The following is a 22,350-nucleotide window of genomic DNA, read 5'->3' on the forward strand; positions in this document are numbered from 1 at the left end:
TCATTCTTCGGGTGATGTCCTTTCAGAACAGCGGTTAATGAGCACCAGGCTTGCACAGACCAGCAACTCGAATGCATCCGTGCAAATGCTTGAGAAGTCACACCTTTGACATGTCTGACAGTCCTGTGAATATACGGCCCATCCAAGTGGTTTGATACCTTTACACAAAGACATCTGATAACTGGAGGACAGGCACTTGCACTGATGGTTGCAGTTACAGTTCTTCACACTATAAAAAATGTTTATGTAATGTAATATTTCATTATTCCCATGTATGATACATGATACTGTATTGTCAGTTCTGTATCACTTTTAAACATTTCAGAAGACTACATTTTGTTTTCAGTTGTCCCAGTGAGAGATTTGTTATTTTTATTAGTATTAGTTGGTACACAAACAAAGCAAAAAAAAAATGTAAACTTTCATTCTGACACACAAAACAAAGTTGTGAGGCAAGGAGATTGGGAGCCAGCAGTGTATGTGAATGTTAATATACTGCACACATCTCTGAATACCCCTGACATGCTGCGGGTCAGTGCAGGCAGTGGGAGAGCACACTCCTCACCCCTCAGACCCGCCTCAGGAAGGCCAGGTTGAGGCTGTCTGGGATCTGGAGCTGCTCTGGCTGCTGGCTGGGGGAGGGGGAGAGGGAGGGGGGGAAGGTGACCGGGAAAACATGGCGCACATCCATCAGGAGCTGGCGAGCCTTCCCCCCGGGCCGCTCATTCAGCAGAGCCTGGGAGAGGGAGAGACATGCCATGTATTGGGGTGTACAGTTATATAACAACATGCAGGTCAACGGTAAATGCAATGGCAAAAAACAATACTGTGCACATTTACCCTGGTAAGCTTGTATAAGAGAGTTCAGTACAGAGAGGATTAGGGAGTCAGGGAGCTGGGAATGGGGTGTAATGTATTGTTGTATAAGAGAGTTCAGTACAGAGAGGATTAGGGAGTCAGGGAGCTGGGAATGGGGTGTAATGTATTGTTGTATAAGAGAGTTCAGTACAGAGAGGATTAGGGAGTCAGGGAGCTAGGAATGGGGTGTAATGTATTGTTGTATAAGAGAGTTCAGTACAGAGAGGATTAGGGAGTCAGGGAGTTGGGAATGGGGTGTAATGTATTGTTGTATAAGAGAGTTCAGTACAGAGAGGATTAAGGAGTCAGGGAGCTGGGAATGGGGTGTAATGTATTGTTGTATAAGAGAGTTCAGTACAGAGAGGATTAGGGAGTCAGGGAGCTGGGAATGGGGTGTAATGTATTGTTGTATAAGAGAGTTCAGTACAGAGAGGATTAGGGAGTCAGGGAGCTGGGAATGGGGTGTAATGTATTGTTGTATAAGAGAGTTCAGTACAGAGAGGATTAGGGAGTCAGGGAGTTGGGAATGGGGTGTAATGTATTGTTGTATAAGAGAGTTCAGTACAGAGAGGATTAGGGAGTCAGTGAGCTGGGAATGGGGTGTAATGTATTGTTGTATAAGAGAGTTCAGTACAGAGAGGATTAGGGAGTCAGGGAGCTGGGAATGGGGTGTAATGTATTGTTGTATAAGAGAGTTCAGTACAGAGAGGATTAGGGAGTCAGGGAGCTGGGAATGGGGTGTAATGTATTGTTGTATAAGAGAGTTCAGTACAGAGAGGATTAGGGAGTCAGGGAGCTGGGAATGGGGTGTAATGTATTGTTGTATAAGAGAGTTCAGTACAGAGAGGATTAGGGAGTCAGGGAGCTGGGAATGGGGTGTAATGTATTGTTGTATAAGAGAGTTCAGTACAGAGAGGATTAGGGAGTCAGGGAGCTGGGAATGGGGTGTAATGTATTGTTGTATAAGAGAGTTCAGTACAGAGAGGATTAGGGAGTCAGGGAGCTAGGAATGGGGTGTAATGTATTGTTGTATAAGAGAGTTCAGTACAGAGAGGATTAGGGAGTCAGGGAGCTAGGAATGGGGTGTAATGTATTGTTGTATAAGAGAGTTCAGTACAGAGAGGATTAGGGAGTCAGGGAGCTGGGAATGGGGTGTAATGTATTGCTATAGGAGAGGCTTGCTCTGAATAGAAGCCAGGGAGCTTTCCTCACCTGCACGGAGCGGATGAAGTTCAGAGTGACTCTCTCCTCAAACTCATTGAGGGGTGTGTACAGGCTGAGGATCTTCACAATCTGCAAGGGAGGGAAGAACAAGATCAACACCCAACACTGACAGAGCACTCAACACTGACAGTGCACTCAACACTAACAGAGTACTCAACACTAACAGAGCACTCAACACTAACAGAGTACTCAACACTAACAGAGTACTCAACACTAACAGAGCACTCAACACTGACAGAGCACTCAACGGCAAACACTTTGACTAGCAGTCTTTCTCAATGTCTTGGTATTTCTAAATTTGTGTTTTAAGTTACAGACGATTTCTCTAAAACTACCAGCTATGTATTGAAACAGTGCTTTGTGAACGACAGTAAAGATCCCTCTGCTGGCTGCAGTGATTTGCTGGTAGAGGCACTCACTCACCTGCGGAGGAGACAGGGCAGTGCAGGTCTCCTCGATGGCCCGCGCATCACTCTCTGAGCGCTTGCTGACCTGCAGGAGCTGGGCGGCCTGGATCAGCGGCTCCAGGGAATCCACAGCGCCACCTAGCTTCAGGGAGCGGCCGCGCAGCCAGTCCTCCAGCTGACTCACATTGTACCTGAGAGAGGAAGCAGCAGCAGCTCGTTCAGAGGGAGCAGGGAGGGAGAGTGAAGGAGAAACAGAGGTGAGAGAGTGAAGGAGAAAAAGAGAGAGGGCAGATTGACTGTACCTGATCTGAAGGACCTCGCTCCAGTGGCACATGTCTTTATACAGCTGGAGCTAGTGCAGAGAGTAATGTGAAGGAGACACAGAGAGAGCGAGACTGTACCTGATCTGCAGCCCCTTGCTCCAGCTGCACATGTCCTTCCTGAGCAGCAGGTTGTTGAGGGTGGTGGCTGTGAGCAGGTGGCTGATCTGGCGGAAGGCCTGTCTGCACACTTCAGGGTGGAGAGCCTGGTGGCTCAGAGTGTGGTGCAGGGAGCTGAGCTCTCGCAGGAGGGAGTCCATCGTGTGGGGCTGCACCCCCTCCCCCTTCTCCCTAGCCCCGCTCGCCGCTCGTTTGTGGGACCCCAGACTCTTCCCTCCGCTGGACAGCCCTGGGATCGTCTCACTCTCCAGCATCGCCGGCACTGAGGGAGGGGGGGGGATTATGATGAAGCACCTGGGAGAGTCACACACACACACACCCCCCAAACAAGGCAACAACCATCATCTCTCGCCATTTATAATTTTTTTTTACAATTTCTCATAAGGGTTTACAAAGTCTCCCTTGGATGAGCCCTGACACACTGACACAGTTTCTCCCTCCCACTCTCTCCCCGGCTCACCGATCATGGGCTGCAGCCTGCTCTCTGCGATACGGATCAGCTGCTGATAGGTCTGGATGGACAGGTCACTCAGGGCTTTGCGCAGGTCACTCGGGTCAAAGGTCAGCAACGTCTGCTCATCTGTCTGAGAACTCTGAGGGGGTCGCAGGGGCAAGGTCAGAGGTGCACAGCAACAAACACAAATTGTTTTTATTGTACTTTTGATGTCCCGAGCAAAATAGTTTGTAGTTACATTTTTATATGTTTCCCACTGCATATCTCACCAGCAGCCACAGTAGTACCTGAGCTGTTAAATTTAGCAAATTAGTGTTTAAGCCATTCTAGGGTTAATTAATCTCTAATCAAATCCTGGAATGAATCTAACACACGCACTGGCACACACACACACACACACACAGGCACACACACACCTCTCCAGGGCTGAACTGTCTCAACAGGTGCATCAGCAGGCAAGTGTTGGAGAGCCAGAAAGCCGCCAACTGAAAGTCGTCGGAGTGTTTCTGAAAAAGAAAAAGAAAAAGTTTTGTTCTAAAAACTGCTGAGAAAAAAAGTGGTTTTTAAGATAAACCCCGGACAGAATGCTTGTGCGCTGATCGCATTAACCTATTTGGTTTTTTTTAACCATTACATCAGTATTTAGTTCATTGGTTTTGTTCACAGTAGTGTGCTTGGTCTAACCGGATTCCCTATCCTCACAGTCAGGCAGAGACAGGTGCGCGGGTTTCACAGTTCTGCACTCTCCACATTTTAATTTCCCAGCTCCTTTCACTGCTGTATGAGCAGCTGCCTCACAGAGAGGATACAGCACCCGCCTCCGCTCACACCTCCCCCTGCCTGAGAGCCACTAATGAGACACACACAGTCTCACCTCTGTAAGCGCTCTGAGAGCTACACTCCCCGGATTGAGTATCAGACTGCATTAAACTAGAAGAGAAGAAGAGGAGAGACAGACAGACAGAAAGGAAATGTGTGAGAGTGAATTCCAGAGAGACCGAGGTGAGAATTCTGTCGCTTATCTTAGTGACACGGCTGCCCTACGTCACACACACTTCTATTCTTTCCCCAACACCTTGTTTATTTAATCCGTGTCTGTGCTGTGCTGGGAGCCCGTGAAGCCGGTGTCTAAGCAGCAATCGATGTGCTAACGACCGGCAGCCAGCCAGACATCCACACACACTCAGAGAGGAAACGAGCAGGGAGGCTGTCACAGAAGCGCTGCCATGCTTGGTAGCACCTGGCAAAACGAAAAACACTTTGTGACGGGGGACTGCCGGAGCCAGCCAGGCCCTCTGCTGAAACTAAGCTAAAGGAGGGCCCACAGCCCCACATTCCACAGCAGTCTGATCCAGCGCACAGTCAGCCACAGCACACAGGTAACTAGCTCACACTGAAACCTTGTGTGGCTCAATCAACTCTGCTTATTCTCGTTAATTCGAATCACTAATCCCCCGGGTTACTTTGTTTAATCAGAGATGTTTGTGAAATCTTGGTTCCCATCCTTATGCAGGCCTCCCCCAGTCCCCCCCTGCAGGATTCCCAGCCCTGCCCACGCTGAGCCCCTGCAGAGCGGGCAGTGTTACCTTGAGCGCCCCCTTGATGGCAGTGACGGTGGCGGTGCACAGCGCGCGTGCTCGCTGCTCCTCTCCTCGCCAGTCCGCCTGCCTCATGCACAGGAACAGGATGTGAGCTGGCAGCCCTGGTGTCAGGGTTCGAGTCACTTCCGGGCGCAGGCCTGAGGAGACACAGCGAGTACAAACTTCAAAACACTCCATCAAAAAAATACATCAGCGTTCTGAAGGCGGCACCGGACAGAACACACGACTACCTCACTTGGTTTGCTGGTATTACCTAAAACACATACAGGGAGGAACCGCTGTGGATTAACAGTAATATTTCATTTGCTGTTTGATTATTTTCACGAAGCAGACAGACATGACTTTACATCACTCAACTCTGCTACCGTAGAGAGTTCATTACAGTCTCATCCATTGTTCGCCCTGTTGAGGGAAGACAGCAGATCATTACAGGAATAAATGTCTAACATGGTCTGCTGGGCAGGGCAGTGCATCTATAGTATCTATAGGGGGCAGCGCTGGAGAACTCTCGGCTCTCTTGCTCTCTTTCTTGCTCCACAGCTAAAGAACATTTTTCTAGTTTTTTTTTCCCCCAGAGCTCTGAGTGGATTGTAACTCATCAACCCCTGACGCTTGTCCCTCAATACGCAGCTCTCCCAGCTGTCTGATCATTTTTCAAATCTTTAATTACCGCTCAGCCTCAGGCCCAGTCCCTCAGGACGCCCTGGAATGGAGAGATCATTATACCTCCCTCAGACTCAGTCTCTCACACACTGCCGGCCATTCATCCTGCTGCACTGACAGGGCTAACTGAAAAAGTGTCTGGGGTGTGTGTGTGCGAGACAGAGAATGAGAGAGAGAGAGAGAGAGAGAGAGCAATACTACAAACACATCTGTACTCTAGTTAACAAATGCTTCATCAAAAGTGTCTCTGGCTTCATGACTTTGTGATTGAGCGTTGAGGTTACGATTGCAGGACTGAGCGTGTGTGAGTTAGTGTCTTACGTGAGTGCGTGTGGGGTGGGGTGTGTGTGTGTGTGTGTGTGTGTGTGTGTGTGTTTGTGGGGTGTGTGTGTGTGTGTGTGTGTATGTGTTTGTGGGGTGTGTGTGTGTGTGTTTGTGGGGTGTGTGTGCGTGTGTGTGTGTGTGTGTGTGTGAGCGTGCATCTCGGCTGTCTCTGTGGATGAGGGAGTGTGAGTTTGAGTCTCACCTGTAATGAGGTTCTTGATCAGCCGCGCCTCGTCCTCCCTCCTGCACTCCAGCAGGCCCTGAAGCTTGGCTTCTTTGTGAGGAGCGGGCATGGCATTCCCTCCAGAGAGAACCTCCATCCCTCGAGCTGGAATGAGAGACAAGAAAGGGAATGGTGCAAAGAGGGAGAGGGATGGATCATCACAAATGATAATAATCCATGCCTGTCTGTCTGGGAACTCTGACTGACCTGGTCCTGCAGAGCCCCAGCCGGCCTGCTTCAGCGAGTGCAGCTCCCTCCTGAGCCTGCGAGAGACCTGCTCCTGACTCTCCACCTGCTCCATCAGCTCCTGGGGAGAGAGAGGATGTGAGACCAACCAACACACACACACACACACACACACACACACACACACAGACACACACACACACACACAGACCTGCTCCTGACTCTCCACCTGCTCCATCAGCTCCTGGGGAGAGAGAGGATGTGAGACCAACCAACACACACACACACACACACACACACAGAGACTCTTTGGGAGAGAGGGAGGGAGAGAAACCCTGACACGCACACTCACCCTCCCCCGCACTCCACTCACCAGGTTGTCGGCTGCCAGGTGTGCGAGTTGTTCCTGTAGCCCGAGCTGCAGGCTTGTCCCGGGGGGCAGTGTGAGAGTGTGTGCCAGTGCCTGGCTCTGCCTGTCCATCTCCTCTTTCTGAGCTCCAACCTGCAGCCGCAGAGCCTCCGTCTCGCTGTCCCACTGCTGCCGCTGGGACACCAGCTGGGACTCCAGGAACCTGCGAGGGGAGAGAGAGAACGAACAAGCTCAGCGTGATACGAACCTGATCTGCTTCAGTGTACCGGGGACAAGCTCAGGGGCGTCTGATGAAGCTCGCTTTATAAATACTAAAACAAAACTTAAGTTAAAATGACAAACATTTCGACTAGAATGCCTTTTTAAAAAAAATTTTAAAAATGAGACTTCTAGTCTAAACATTTGCAATGTATCTTATTAAGTAATAAATCTAGCTGTGCTAAGTGTTTAACAGTTATGAAACCTGAAAATCTAATTTACAGAGAATTTACTGAATATCCTCCTGCAATAGCACCCCCCCCCCCTCCCCAACATCATCCTCATGCCTGAACTCAAGACTGTAACCAGTATAGTTTCACACCTTGAAAAGATACAAAGAAATAAATGTCTATTTACAATGAACACGCTAAAAATAAATCCTGAGAACCACAAGGTGCCAAAGCGTCAGACGCCAGGCTGAGCCGAGCGTGTTCCGTGTTCTCAGCGGTTTCCAAGGTGACATTCCCGCTCTCTGGAATGACGGGCCGGGAGCAGATGGCGAGAGCAGCAGTGCCCCCACTCCTCCGACCTGGCTGAGACCTGTCAACACACCAGCCCTGGGGGAGGAGGACCACGTGCACAAGGTCTTTCTCTCGCGTTGTCTTCACAGAGTCGCACAGTTCTCCTTCTGTCACCAGTGCACCTGTGTGTCTGCTGAGCCCCTGCACTCAGTCAGTTAGTGTCACTGTGCATCTCCTTGTCCTTCAGTCTCTGTGTATCTCTCTCTACATCTGTCTCTCTATCCATTGCTGTTCAGTCTCTATCTCTCTAGTTCACTGCTCTCACAATCCCCCCTCTCAGTCTCCCTGTGTGCTTCTATCTATTTATCTATCACTCTCTCCCTCTTAATCTACCTGTATAAATCTCTGTCATGCTCTTTCTCTCTCTCTCTCTCTCTAAATTGCCTTGTAGCTATCTAGCGCAACAACAACACTAAAGCCACACTGTGCATGGAATTGCCTGATCAACAGTTTCCATAAAATCAATAAACACTTAAAGACAAAAAGGCACTCTGCCCAGTCTGGTATTCCACGTCTGGCTGTCACAAAGGCTGCAGCGGGGTCCCTGTGTTTAACTGTACTGAACGATGTTAGGGTTGGACTCACTTGTTGGCCACGCGCACAGCATCGTAGGCGTGTCTCAGATCCTCCTCCCTCATTCGCCCATCTTTAAACAAGCCGACCGCATTCAATAAAGAGTCCTGGGGGGAACAGAGACGAGACATGGGCTGGGCTGAGCAGACAGGGTCACAGCTTACACACTGTGCATCGTGCACCCAGCTGGGAGAGAGGGCGTGACTGTTGGCACACATGTGCGTAACCAGGTACAAGTCAGTCCCAACAGTTATCTGAACGGCTACAATTTGATTTACTGTGCGACACTGAAGAGTCATTAATGACAAATACATTTTTGTAACCAACTTTATGTTCAATTGCTGTATCGGGTATGCAGAAAAATGGAACACAGGCAGGCTGACAGACAGACAAGAAGAAGACAGGCGACTCTGTACCGCAGGAGAGGTTGCTATGGGGCTGCTTGGTGATGTCACAGTGACTCTGCGCACTCGTTCCGGTGATGTCATGGTGACTCTGCGCTCCAGTTCTGGTGATGTCACGGTAACTCTGCGCTGCCGTTCTGGGGATGTCACGCTGGTTCTGGCCTCTCTCTCACTGGACCCGGCTGGGATGGGCGGGCTGATATCCAGAATCAGGCTCTGTGAGGACGCATTCCTCCTATGACCCAGGAACCTCTGGAACAGAAAGAGAAGGACAAGCAACTAGTAACAACACCAAGACAATACCGTGACAACAGCATTGCAACAATACTGATACAATAGGTGGAACAAACATTACAAAAAATAAATAAATAAATAAATAAACTTCCCATGCCAGGGATAACACTCTCCAAGTGGACACTCTGTTGTCAAGATCATCTGTATTTACTTTTACCAATCACTGAGTTTCTCAAAGTTACGGAGCTCATTCAAATCATGCCTGGTATGCAATTTGAATTAACATTGCTTTAGCATTAAGGTGCTTAGGTTTTGGAGTAGGAAAGTGACTTCAGACCCCTTGACTGCAGCCTGCTATTCATGAAACTGCAGCGAATGCCTCTCTCTCTCCAGCCAGAGGAAAAAACAGGTACTGCAGGTGATACAGGGACCAGTGCAGCAGCCCCACCGCTCTCTCCTCTCAGCTCCCTTAGACTCTGCTGCCCCCAAGTGGTAGACTCTGAAACTGCTGCCTGTGACAAGGGTACCCAATACACTTTCCTCTTTGTTGTTTCTGGTAGACCTTGTTTATTTTTCATGTAAATATATATATATTTTTTAGAGTAAAATATTGTTTAAAAGTTACAAAACTTAATACAGCCATAGTTACTAAACACTTAAAAGTGCTGAATTTAAAAACACTAAAAGAAACTTCAATTCAAAATGTTCCGACTTCAAAAGACGTTGAAAAAGACTTCTAGTCTAAGTCTTATTCACAAAAAAAAAAAAAAAAAGCACACACGTCAGATATAAGTTTTTAATGTTGTTTTGAATGGTAAGGGTGGGGCGGGAGTGTGTCACCTCGCTGAAGGTCATCTCGTCCTTCAGGTTCTCGTATCGCTGCTCCAGACGGGAGAACTCTTTCAGAAGACCCTGGTACCGGCCGCGCTCCTCCTCCAACTCCGCACGCAGCCCGGAGCTCACCAGCGCCACCTGCTGACTGAGACGCTCTGTGACAGGGGAGTGAAAGAGGGAGAGGGAAGTCAGAATGAATAAAGAAAATAAATACATCAATATATAAATATAACAGGATAAATTTAGCTACAAACAGACAAACAAGAACTCTGACAGGTGCAAATAGTCAGAGAAAACACACACACACACACAAGCAATATACAGACAGGCAGGCAGGCAGGCAGACACCTTCACGCGCTCTCTCGTGCTCTTGTAAGGAGGTGTTCAGTTTCTCCCTCTCTTGTATCACAGCAGCTTTCTCTCTCTGAAGAGACTCCACGGCCTGCAAGAGTGACAGTGAGGAGGAGAGAAGAGTGAGAGGGGCCCTTCATCAGAAATAACAATACATTCGGAGGTCAAGCAGAGGTGCAGTCATATTTTTCAGTGGAACGGTTTCTCACAAGTCTTGCCCTGTAATATTTGATTGAGTGCTGCCTCCTTCACTGTGAAGACGCTAGTCTAAGTTTAAAGTGTGAGCTATCACAACGAATCTCTGAACAGCGCTCACAGTGCCCACCTGCGTGAGCCGAGTGATCTCCTGGGCCGCCCTCTGCTCTGCACTCCTCTGCTCCTCTCTCTCTCGCTCCCTCTCCCCTCGCAGGGCGCTCAGTTCCTGTGCCAGGGCTGTGCTCCGAGCCTCGTCCTGGACGCTGCCTGCCAGCCTCGAGAGCTCCCCCTGCAGGCGTGCCAGCTCAGTGCAGTGAGCCGCTCGCTCCTGGGATAGACGCTCCTTCAGGAGGCTGCTCTCCCGGGACTGTAGCACACCGACAGACAGAGAGACATTACAAACCATTAGCACATCCCAGTCAATAAACCTATGCAAGCATCACCAACAAAATGCAATCACCACACAGACACACACACATATATATATATAAGATATATATATGAAGGTTCTAGACCACATTCATCTGTTAGCTAAAACTGTGTATAAAATCATCCTTTTATATCCAAATGCAACCCTAAAAAAGGTTCCTAGGAGGTGGAGTCTATGATAAAAGTCTGTAAAAGACTGGTGAGACTTGGGCGGTTATCCAGATACTTTTTTTGTTTTTGATGGGATTTAATAAAAGTTGTCTGCAACCTTTTTGTATTGTTGAAGAGGCCAGCTTTAACAGCCTGGAACAGTTTTGTGGATGTCAAACTATTTAAAATTATCAGAAAAACTATTCTTTAACTAACTTCTGAGTTAAAAGCTTTTGTGGCAGAAACCTACCCCAACCTACCCACTCACCTGAAGCTACTCCCATTCCTGTCAAAAATTCACACACCCCACAATCTGCAGTTGCCTCACTCTCAGTACCCCCCGTACTACCTGCTCGTCTGCCCTGCGTTGAAGCTGCATCAGTTTGACCTCCATGCCCTTGTTGAGCTGTCGGTAGTGCTCCACAGAGCGGGCCTCCATGCGTCGCTGCTTCAGCTCTCTGCGCGCTCGCATGCGCCGGTAGCAGCACTGCAGGTACAGCACGGCCCCGCGAACACGCAGGAAAGAACGGCGCGCAGACCAGCCCCGCACACGAGCCTGCAGGAGCACAGCCGTCCTCTCCGCACGCAGCTGCGGACACAGGACGTATTGTATTAAAAATACTTGTGATCACAGGCAGCCAGTTACAGCATAAGCAATCACATGCTAAAGCTATTGTTTTTATAAAACGCTTTAAAAAACTGAGTGTACAATATATAATCTGGTATTAGCAATGTTTTGTATGGCAGAACCAAAAAAATAATAATATTAACTCAGTTTAATTGTATTGGTATGTTCTGGAGCTGCAGGTGAGTGTGCGACAGCGTACCTGCCGGTAGAGGCAGCGTGCAAGCGCTCCTCGTGCGAAGGCCTGGATGGTGACAGCGGCGGAGCGGATCAGCAGGTACAGCCGCCGCACCTGGACCATCCGGTAGCTCTTCTGCAGAACCAGCGCTGCCCTGGTGTAGCGCAGACTGTGTGCCAGCCTGACAGGACAGAGAGCAGGGCGTTAGAGAAGGGAGGGTCTGTCAATGCCAGTGAGCATGTGTCAGAGTGCGAGTGTGCGTCTAGTGTAAGTAAGTGTCTGCCAGCGTTTCAGCGCTCGATGAGTGTGTCAATGTGAGTGTGGGCGTGTCAGTGCGACCCCTGGTGTATCTCTCCAGTGTCAGTGAGTCAGTGTCTGATATTGTGTTACGTGTTAGAGACAGTGTGTTTCAGTGTTCGATGAAAGTGTCAGAGAGTGTGCCAGTGTAACAGTGTGTGGAGTGTGTGTGTCAGTGTAACAGTGTGTGTATCTCTGCAGTGTGTGTGTGCGTGCCAGTATAACAGTGTGTGAGTGTGTGTGTGTATCTCTGCTGTGTGTGTGTGTCAGTGTAACAATCTTCTGCACTCACCTCCGTGCCAGCCAGCCCCTGGTGTAGTTCTGCAGTGTCAGTGCTGCCTGGCGGGTGTGTTGGTAGCGCTTGCGCTCCAGCCAGCCTCGCACCCTCCTCTGCACCTCCACGCAGGCGGCACGCAGCCGGCTGGCTCTCAGCTTCTCCAGGAGCGCCACCTGGCCCGCCCGGAAGAAGATCTTTGTTTTCCCGAAGCGGTACTGATCCCGGTCTGGAATTAGGGAGCCCAGGGCGGCCCGGCACGCTGCCTGCCTGTCCTCCAAACCCGGGTCACGACACTGCATCATCACCCGGTACCGCTTAAAGAACTCGGGGTACGTCCACCTGCAGCAGCGAGAGGGGAGATGAGAGAGTAGAGAGAGGAGAAAGAGGGACATCTCTGGCAACCTCTGTCTAGGCACATTGAACAACAGTAATGAGATAACTCTGAACACTGAGAGGATTGCATGGGTTAGCTACAGTGCAGAAGGCTCTGGTTACCTGGAAGGGTAGCCGGCGGCGCTGATCCGAATGGTCTCCAGAACCCCACAGGCCCGGAGCTGCTGGACTGCACGCTTCGGGTCGAATCTGAAACCAGAATCAAAACGGGCCCCAGATAACAGAGCGGCAGAGTGTCTGGTGGGGTACAGCACCCTCCGCACAGACTGTGTGCTACAAACACATTGCTTTACAAATCTGTTTAAATGCTGTAATGTGGGTCAAGCCCACTCACAGAATAATCTAGCTTGGTGTTCATGTGAGCCTGCCTCAAGTGTGTGTGTGTGTATGTGTGTGTATTCACTCTCATACCTGCTCCGTAAAAAGCACACACACCAAAAACAGGTTTCCTTGAATGGTTAGTGTGACCCCCAAACCTCAACACTGACCCTCAGGCTGCAGGAATATATCTACCCGGTAGAAATGTCATTCTTAACACTATTTAAAACTGTAGCTCTCCAGGTTGTAATATTTGCGTCACCTCATTTATGAAGCCTGTTTCGCAGCATACTTCTTTATTTTTGGAACATGATTCACTTGAGCTGAGTTGGCTCAGGGGTTTACATAAGCTGGGGCTTTACCGGTTACAGAGCAGACAGAAACACATGAGCCTGAGTCAGGGTGCCCATGTGGATCCATGCTTACCGGGACAGTTCGGGTTTTTAAACACTCACACTCCCAACGCATTTTACCTCTCTCTTTTCTGTAAGATAGTTAAGACTACTGTCTAAATATTCAGTCAACAGAAAAAGAAAAATCCACACTGTAATCCCCACTGATTTGTTGACAACTGAATTTAAGAATGGGGGACAGCATTGCCAGTTAAATGAACCTACAATCACATGGTCACCCCAAGCTCCAGCTTATCTACCCTCAGAGACTGGGTGTAACACGTGAAACTGGGGCTGCTACTAGAGCACTGACATCACTTGCACTGCGCGCACTTTAACCCAAGCAGTCGCCCCCTCACTGCAGGTGAAGTGCACTGAGAGTTTTATCAAGGCTAGCGGGTTTAGCACAGGGACTCACAGGAAGGGCTGCTTGAGGTCGTTGGGTTTGATGCAGCGCACGTAGTGAGGGGTTGTGGAGTTGAGAGTTCCCATCAGGAGCTGCAGGGATTGCCGGAACTGCAGGGAAGAGGGGAGATTCACAATCATCGCTACGGCTGTCAGCGTTTAAAACAACTACAAACAAACTAGCCAAAAAAAAAAAAAAAAAAAAAAAACACCTTTAACGTCGTCTTCACCACCAGTTTAACTGAAAGGGTGCTCTTTATTCTTAGACTCTCTTCTGTCTTTCATTGATTACAAAAAAATAATGTATTGCCTAAGATTCAGTCCTGCTGAGTAATTATCAACCATCTACGTCAGCGATCAGGCTTGCAGTGTTCAGTGAAGTCAGCCAGCCTCTAGGGGCGCTCACCTGAAAGCCCACAGTTTGTTTGTGCTCCCTGCGTGCCGTGCTCCCGCCCTTCCTGCTGGACCGCAGGCTCCCATTGGGCACTGCAGTCGTCACTCCAGGGAGGGGTGGGCCATCCCCTCCTGACTCTTGGAACAGCTCTGCCACCAGCTCCGACTGAAACAGGGACACAAGAGGGGCAGTGAACAAACTGAACACAACAAGAACAAAGCAGTGAACAAACTGAACACAACAAGCACAAAGCAGTGAATACTGGAATCTGAAGAGACACAATGATGAGAGGAGCGCACCTTGCTGGCTTTGAGAATGTTGATTGGCTCCTCAAAGACGGTGTCTCTGTTCTTGTCTAGGAAGCCATCGCACTCATACTGCACCTGCGGATAGACACACACACACACAAATAGATAAGCAGGCACCCACCCACACACACACACAAAAGATTTGAAATTTGAAATAATAATAATTTCACCTCAACCGAATACATCAGTTGATAAGTTTTTTCCCTGATGTAAAATTTTAAAATATGTTTTTATCTGATTGTAAAAAAATAAGGTGCCTCACCGTGTCAGCGAAGTGCAGGATGATGAAGGCGGTGTTGGAGAGGCGAGGCTTGCTGAAGTGTGGGTTCTGGTTCTGGTGCCGCTCGTACAGCTTCTGGGCCCAGCTCTCGTCAGACCCCCTGGGCATCTATGATTGGACATGGAGAACTGTCAGACACAAACCACAGCCTATACCAGGCACAGAACCTAAACACTACCATTAACTAACAAAACCAGATTACAGTGATACCCTATAAAGGTAATTATTTAATAATTGTGAAAAAAAAAGTTATTAACTCCTTTGCAGAGACTCGTGACATGTTTCATTAGCTCTCCCCCTCCCCCTTACCCTGCACTCCTCGTCCAGCAGGTCCAGTACTCCCAGTTTGCCCTCGATCAGCTCGATGCACGGCTGGTTGTCGCTGAACTCGATGCGGGTCCATGGGATCTCCTCCCTCAAGTACTCCTCTTGCTCCAGCTGGAAGACGTGCTGGGGGCCAGAGAGGAAACGGTTAACCCCAAGAACACCCAAACACAACATATTTAGCGATGCCAAGCAAAAAAAATATTTAAAAAAAATAAAAGTATATTTCATCCCTAATGTCTTTCAAGGTATACCAGGAAACACACTGACAAAGACTTTCCTTTTAAAATTTTACACCTGAAGCCCTGCTTGGAAACACATAGAAGTATAAAAAAAAATGCCGAACACAAAACTCCAGACCTACCCGATTGAACTGCTGCTGTAGCTTCTCGTTGGCGTAATTTATACAAAACTGCTCGAAACTGTTCTTCTCAAACGTTTCAAACCTGCAGTGCAAAAACAAATATAAAAACTCCCCATTTTTAACTGTTTCTAAACAAAGTAGCATTACAGAAAGTTAACTCTTTAGAAAACAAACATTAAAACATGTTAGTGTCTTTTAATGAAACATAGTAAAGGGCTTTGTGATTTATTTTTTTGGCCAGGTTGAGGGCAGGATAATTTTTCTCTCGACTTAAATAAAGAATTAACAGATGGCTCAAAAGTAGAGACTGAGAGCACAGGCTAGTGCATTCTTGCAATGACTTTATTTCCTCTTCTTCTAAATCAGTCTACTGTGTCAGTTGTCATCTCGGGCACAAAACACTGGTCTCACTCTGGGTGGGCACAGCTTTGAGGAGCCTCCTTGTCCATTGCCCATGCTCACCCGTAGATGTCGAGGACCCCAATGAAGGAGTGTGGCTGTCTGCGCTGTGCCTGCAGGGCCCCATTGAGCCGGCCGACTGTCCAGGTGAACAGCTGCCCGTACACGTGCTTGGAGAGGGCGTCCCGTGCCTCGCACGCCTGCTGCCATCCCATCGGCTTCACCAGCATCTCCCCGGCAACCGCCAGCCGTCGGTGGCACAGCCAGTGAGCCATCTGAGAGCGCTCCACAGCCAGCAGCTGGCAGAAGAGATGCAGGGACCGGTCCTCCGCCTGCCAGGGAACAGGGGAGAAGAGCTAGAGTCAGTACTCTCTATCCATTCCCACGTGCTTTTCTTGGTTTGGTTTTTGTCTGTGGTTCCTGTTTAACGCCCCTAGTATCTGTGCAGCCGCTGCATGCTCATCATGTTAAATTCAGAGGCGCGGTCAGAGACTCACGTTGACGCTGCAGCGCTCGCCGTCTCGCCCGCTGCTCTGGATCCTTACGTTCCCGAGGTGCAGGATCGCTGCCAGGATCCGGAAGAGCTCCATCTGCAGGCCGGGGCGCACACCTGCAGGGAGACAGGCAGGCAGGTTACATACAGGTAACTCACCTGCCCATTCACAGCAGACAGAGCACCGAGACAGGCAGGCAAAACCTGGAATGGGTGGAACTGTTATGCAACAGGAGTCGTATTTAGGTCCCTGTGCCGCCCAATCCCAGAGTTAGACTGACTCACCCAGCACAGGAATTCAATCCCAGAGCTAGACTGATTCACCCAGCACAGGAATTCAATCCCAGAGCTAGACTGACTCACCCAGCACACTGAAGGAATTCCTGGTTCGCTCCAGATCGGCGGCGTCATCAGTCCCCGGGATCTGAACATTCCCGCCCTGGCTCGTGTACTGGAACTCTTCCGCGCGACCTGGATGGGAGCCACTCAGCTGACATAATCTAAATCCAGTACTGAAGCTGGTAAATCAATTGAACATGGCACACTCGAAGCAATTTGTAATACCTTTACAGTCAGAATGCATCACCATTTTGTACCTTACAATATCGGTTACTTACATCACCGCTAATCGGCTCGTTTGAATTATACACGAAACGTAAGGCTGCTTGCTAGGCCAGGTGACAGGCACACCGCGCAAACCGTAAAAGTTTCAGATCAAACTTTAAAACTTCATAACTTTCACAAAATAATTAGAAAACTATGAACCATCAATTTAAAAAAAGGAATATGTAATTTAACACTTAGACCACATTTCTCTAATTTTACCTTTGACAGCCTTCGCCTGAGGTTCTCTCCTTTGTGTCGGTTTATTAAAATGTTTTACCCTATTTTGTCCGTTGTGTTCCTGTTTTCGGTTTCGTTTTGTCTGTTTTGTTTTTTTTGTGTATCTTTCGTCGTTTTATTAAATCTGTCCAGTTATATTAAATCATATTATACTCTTTTATTTACATAGTCGCCTCATTTTAATGGGCGTTTTCTTGTCAGACTGACTGACTGTCTCTTCCAAAGGCGCCAACTGTCTCTCTCGCGCGTAACTGTTTTTTTTTTGTATATATAAATTTCCCGCGCTCGTACTTAGCTGTCTCGTTCTGGCAGTGCCACGCGCTGTCGCTGTTAATGTTTTCAAATTCAAACCGCCAAAAATCGGTATCCCTCAGTTCACAAGCTGTAGGCGTCGGCTGTAGCTATCAAATCAGAAGGCAGTTGAAGGAACATTTCTTTTTTAAAAAAATAATAAATAAATAATCAAATAATAATAATATTTATATTTGTCGTTTTTTTTGTTTTGTTTGTTTTTTAAAGAAGCGGTACTTGGTGCTGTCCTGACATGGCGGTTTCACCTCAAATGAATCTCTGGTACTAGAGTTGTGACAAACAGTCAGTCTGCCAGTGCCAGTGGATATTGTAAGTACAAAACTACTAAAAAATACTAATATATATATAGCAATGGGTATTATTTTTCATTGATAATTTAATATTAATTATTTGTCAGAATTCTAATTTTGAAAACGTACCATATATAAACAAAGAAAACAATATAAGGCGGTTTTAACTTTGCAATGGGACGCGCGCTTCACAGACCATCCCATCTTTTCTGAATGTGTCTCAGAGTGTCACACGGCACTTGAAAGTCATCTTTATATTATTGTCCTCTTGCTTGTTTTGTTGCTGGTGGATCGCGGATCCCACTGATATCTACCCTGATGGATCGCAATACCGGCTCATTGGCCGCCACTGGACTTGCACATAGCTTGTGACTCAGTGTACTCACGCAGCCCCAGCGCGCTGAGCTCAGGCAGGTGTCTGGAAGCACACAGCTGGTAGAATATGTGGTAGTTTCTCTCTTCTGTAGTCTACTGGGGGAGAAGACAGTCAACGAGTCTATCCACTATTTACTGGCAATCATTTTTAGCTTATATTTAAAAATAATAATTACTCAAACAAATTAGATCATTGAAATCCACAATAAATGCATATCACTTTTAAATCTGGTTTTAAAACATGTGACTCTTGAATACATTGGGGCACCTGAAAGATGACCCTGGATTTCTCCAGCAGGTAGGTCCTCATGTTGGCTCCGATGATGTCACCCTTGCGCCCGAATCCGATCTCGATGTACTTTCCGAAGCGGCTGCTGTTGTCGTTCCGCGTCGTCTTTGCGTTCCCGATCGCCTGCGTAGCGGTCAGGGTCACACGGGTCATTAAGGGTTAACCAAGCCCTGGCTTTACCAACCCCCCTCCCCATACAGAGACTCCCCACTCACAACAAGCCAATCAGACTAACCAACCACACAATCTGTATGGCTACACCCGCTGCCAGCGATCCATGATGGGGTTTGACTTGAGCATCTCCCTCGCCATGTCCCTTTCTCCCTCTCCTCTCTTCCCTCCTCCTCCTTTCCCTCTCACCTCCATGATGGGGCTGGATTTAAGCATCTCCCTCTTCTCTACCCCTCTCCCTCCCTCTCTGGGGTTGGGCTTCCTCTTCACTCTCCCTCGCCCTCCCTTTCTTACCTCCATGATGGGGTTGGACTCCAGCACCCTCTCCTCCACGCTTGTCTCCCGTACTGACCCCCCTACAGCAGCGAAGTACCTCATGGTGAATTTGGCTGAGACGGTTTTCCCCGCCCCGGACTCTCCGCTGATAATGATGGACTGGTTCTTCTCCTCCCTGCAGGAGACAGCCGAGCCTTCCTTTACAACTAATTTCAGGGAATTCTCATAGGAAACAAGACCCTTACTGTATCATGATTGCCAAATAAATAAATACATCATCATAATAATAATGACATTGTGAATCAGGAGGACCTAATAATTCATTTAAATTCTGCACTGCTTTCCAGCGCACACAAAACAGCACTCACAGACCACCTGATCGGAGACGCTCAGTTAGGTGGGGCCATCACTGCAAGTAAGTTGAGTTACCTTGCTAGCAAGTGGCTTAAACGGTATGCAGAGAACTGAAATTCCTTATGTCAAGATGTCAAACACATCTGAACAGCAGTTCAGAGCAAGAACCTGTTAATCTTGTATTGTCACAGACACCTATGAGAAACTTAAACGCCAGAGCAGGGCACTTCTAGTAGGTTAAGACAGCTCTGAGTGTTAGTAGACCTGAGCCCCTGACCGTGCCATCTGGCGATATGCCTCCTCTGCCACAGAGAAGATGTGTGGGTCCATGTCTGCCATGTTCTGCCCGCTGTAGGCATCAATCACGTCCTCCCCGTAGATCGGCAGCTGCTCGTAGGGGTTGATGGCCACCAGAATGATGCCTGGCAACCGGGACAAAAAAAAAAAAGAAGAGATTACTAATGTTTTCATACCTGGCTCGTGAAGGTTTCATGAGCAAAGTGAAATGGGTTGTTTTATTGTGCCGAGACGCCTACTGTCTATATCTTTACTAGAAAGAGGTTTATCTGGAGTGTAGTGTGAAGAAAATCACATCATAAAACAATGTAGTCATCATCGTTTAGCTCTGGTTTATGACAGTTTAGTGACTCTAGTATTAACCCCTTGCTCGCCACAGCAGTGTGACTCCAGTATTAACCCCTTGCTCTCCGCTGCACAGCACAGTGACTCCAGTATTAACCCGTTGCTCACCGCAGCACAGTGACTCCAGTATTAACCCCTTGCTCACCGCAGCACAGTGACTCCAGTATTAACCCCTTGCTCTCTGCAGCACAGTGACTCCAGTATTGACCCCTTGCTCACCGCAGCAGTGACTCCAGTATTAACCCCTTGCTCTCTGCAGCACAGTGACTCCAGTATTAACCCCTTGCTCACCGCAGCAGTGACTCCAGTATTAACCCCTTGCTCTCCGCAGCACAGTGACTCCAGTATTAACCCCTTGCTCTCCGCAGCACAGTGACTCCAGTATTAACCCCTTGCTCTCCGCAGCACAGTGACTCCAGTATTAACCCCTTGCTCACCGCAGTAGGTGTAGATGCTGCTGTAGTCCAGGAAGCGCACTCGCAGGTTGTGCAGCACGGCCGGCTCGTGCAGGTAGCTCAGGGCAGTGAGGTCATTCTCCCCCTCCAGAATATCAGGGTTCCGAAGGGGGGGCAGGCCAGGGGGGGGCCCGGGGGCCACAACGTACTGCACCTCCTGAGAGAGAGAGAGATTCCAGGATTTACTATGAACTCAACCACCATGTGTCTCATAAATCTAACAGTAAAACTGGATTAAACTTTATTGATATATGATTTATTATTATTATTATTATTATTATTATTATTATTATTATCAGTCAATCAGTGACTGATTGATTGATTGATTGATTATTATTATCAATCAAGTTATTTATTTATTATTAATAATATTATTGTTGTTGTTGTTGTCAGGTTAATTCTTACTGTTCCGTCTGAGAGCTGAAGGTGGAGGCAGTCATCTCCGTCTCGGTAATCATGGCTCAACTGAGCAGGCACCCAGACCTGCTCGGGATCCGGGACCCACACCCTAGTCAGCTAGAGGGAGCGGGGGAGCAGTGGTATGAATTATACTATTCACAGTTTAATACTGATGTATATACAGTATGTTGCTTTTCAACAGTTGACATCGTGGTGAATGTGTATTTTTATATAACTTAAACATTCACACAGTTTCTCACGATGACAGACAGAAACCTGTTTTCAGCACAAATTGGTTTGCGTTAAAAATTAACACCAACAAGCAATCCAAATGTCAGCTGCTCAGGATTACTCATTAGGTTCAGGCAGCTAACACAGTACTGCCATGCCTTACCTTCCAACTGCCCTTAATGTACAAATAGAATAAATAAGTGCAGATGAAAATGGTAAAGCATAGCATAGTATGTGAAAGTTTACCATGCTCAAGTTTTATCAGGACTACTTGATTCCCCACAGCCAACTAGTGGGAGCTAACTTATGATTTTAAGTCTTCACTGCTTTGCAGTGCACTCAAACACTCAGAGAGCTGCACATCACTGTTAGCATCAGAGCCAGCGGGGGCGGTTCAAATTTTAAAATATAATTCTAGAAATGATAGGGCCCTCACTACCCAAAATCTGAAACAGATTGTACCTTGTCTTAAGCACTGCTCAGCTTCAACCATCTCAAAATCACAAAGTAAGCACTTTGTTCCAGCAATTAACCCTTACGTCTCTGTAGCTGCTTTTAGAAGGTAGTGATGGGAATCAGTGGGTGAAAACGTCGGTGATAATTACACCTTGCAGGTTAAGGAGTCTCGTACTGCCCTTTTTGGTTTTTTTTCAGTCAGTTCCCTTAAGCACATAAACTCCATTTAACTTCATAGCAATCCTGTCCCTGCTACCACAGCATAACAAAAAAAGCAAGCATTATCAATAATTGTTTATTGAACTAGAAATAACCACTTCAGTAAATTTAGTAGTTTAAGTATATTTAGTAGCCAGCGTTTACCTTGGTGTAGAGATCAGCTGCAGACATGGCTCTTGGACAGTTCCTGGGTGGCTGTGTGAGTGTGTGCATATGTGTGTTGTCTGGAGCAGCACAAATTTTTTTTTTTCAGAAATAGCAGATTACAGGACACTTATCTGACTCCCTCCATCTCTCCTGCTCAGCTGGCCGGCGAGTGAGAGAGTGTGGAGGAATTCTCAGAGTGCACTTTGCTCTTTAAAGAAAAAAAAATCTCTTCCTGTCCTAAAACAGAGTCCAGGGCAGGTTAACTGTTAACTCACTCAAGGGCAAGGAGCACACAGTCCAAGAGACACTACACTGGGCTGTGCAGAACATCACAAACACCTGCTACACGCAGCACACACTTTTGTGCAAGCAGGCATTCCCCTCGCATGATGGTTTATATTGTTATGAATCCCTTGTATCTGTTTTTTTTTTTTTTTAAAGGAACAAATTTACTGACATTGAGCAATAAGAAGCCCTTAAATGGGATAAAATTAATTTTAAAAATGTAATAAACACAGGTGTAGAAACAGTAACAGTTTCTTAATTTGTAATATGTGGGGGGGCGCTACTCCTTTCAAGTCTGAATGACTGTAATTACAATGCAGATTACAATGACTGATGGCAGGAGAAACGCACGTGGTTTATAAAGACAGGGTGTCTGGTACACTGGAATGGATTTGCAGGTTACAGGCACGCTCCTCTGTTGCATAATCACTTCAGTGGATCACTTGTGTTCATCACTCAA

The 22,350-nt window shown here is 47.7% G+C and overlaps 1 protein-coding gene across 1 annotated transcript; it reads right to left on the reverse strand.

The window, feature by feature from the left end:
* Positions 1-340: 340 nt before the first annotated feature.
* LOC117401469 (unconventional myosin-Vb) lies at positions 341-21,784 on the reverse strand. Its single transcript, XM_059014072.1, has 35 exons — positions 21,603-21,784; positions 20,559-20,669; positions 20,136-20,310; positions 19,334-19,478; positions 18,721-18,877; positions 18,235-18,378; positions 17,978-18,059; positions 16,510-16,617; positions 16,151-16,263; positions 15,717-15,985; positions 15,255-15,336; positions 14,876-15,016; positions 14,549-14,674; positions 14,278-14,361; positions 13,991-14,143; positions 13,598-13,695; positions 12,572-12,658; positions 12,092-12,415; positions 11,527-11,683; positions 11,049-11,288; positions 10,251-10,487; positions 9,923-10,016; positions 9,581-9,729; positions 8,519-8,758; positions 8,115-8,209; positions 6,754-6,952; positions 6,402-6,501; positions 6,174-6,299; positions 4,970-5,121; positions 3,800-3,889; positions 3,390-3,522; positions 2,891-3,191; positions 2,506-2,680; positions 2,071-2,151; positions 341-736 (listed from the first exon to the last, which is right to left on the reverse strand). Exons 1-35 carry the CDS (start codon positions 21,669-21,671, stop codon positions 569-571), a joined length of 5,205 nt encoding a protein of 1,734 aa, XP_058870055.1. The 5' UTR covers positions 21,672-21,784; the 3' UTR covers positions 341-568.
* Positions 21,785-22,350: the final 566 nt, after the last annotated feature.

Source organism: Acipenser ruthenus, chromosome 47, assembly GCF_902713425.1.
Source record: "Acipenser ruthenus chromosome 47, fAciRut3.2 maternal haplotype, whole genome shotgun sequence".
NCBI classification, from domain to species: domain Eukaryota; kingdom Metazoa; phylum Chordata; class Actinopteri; order Acipenseriformes; family Acipenseridae; genus Acipenser; species Acipenser ruthenus.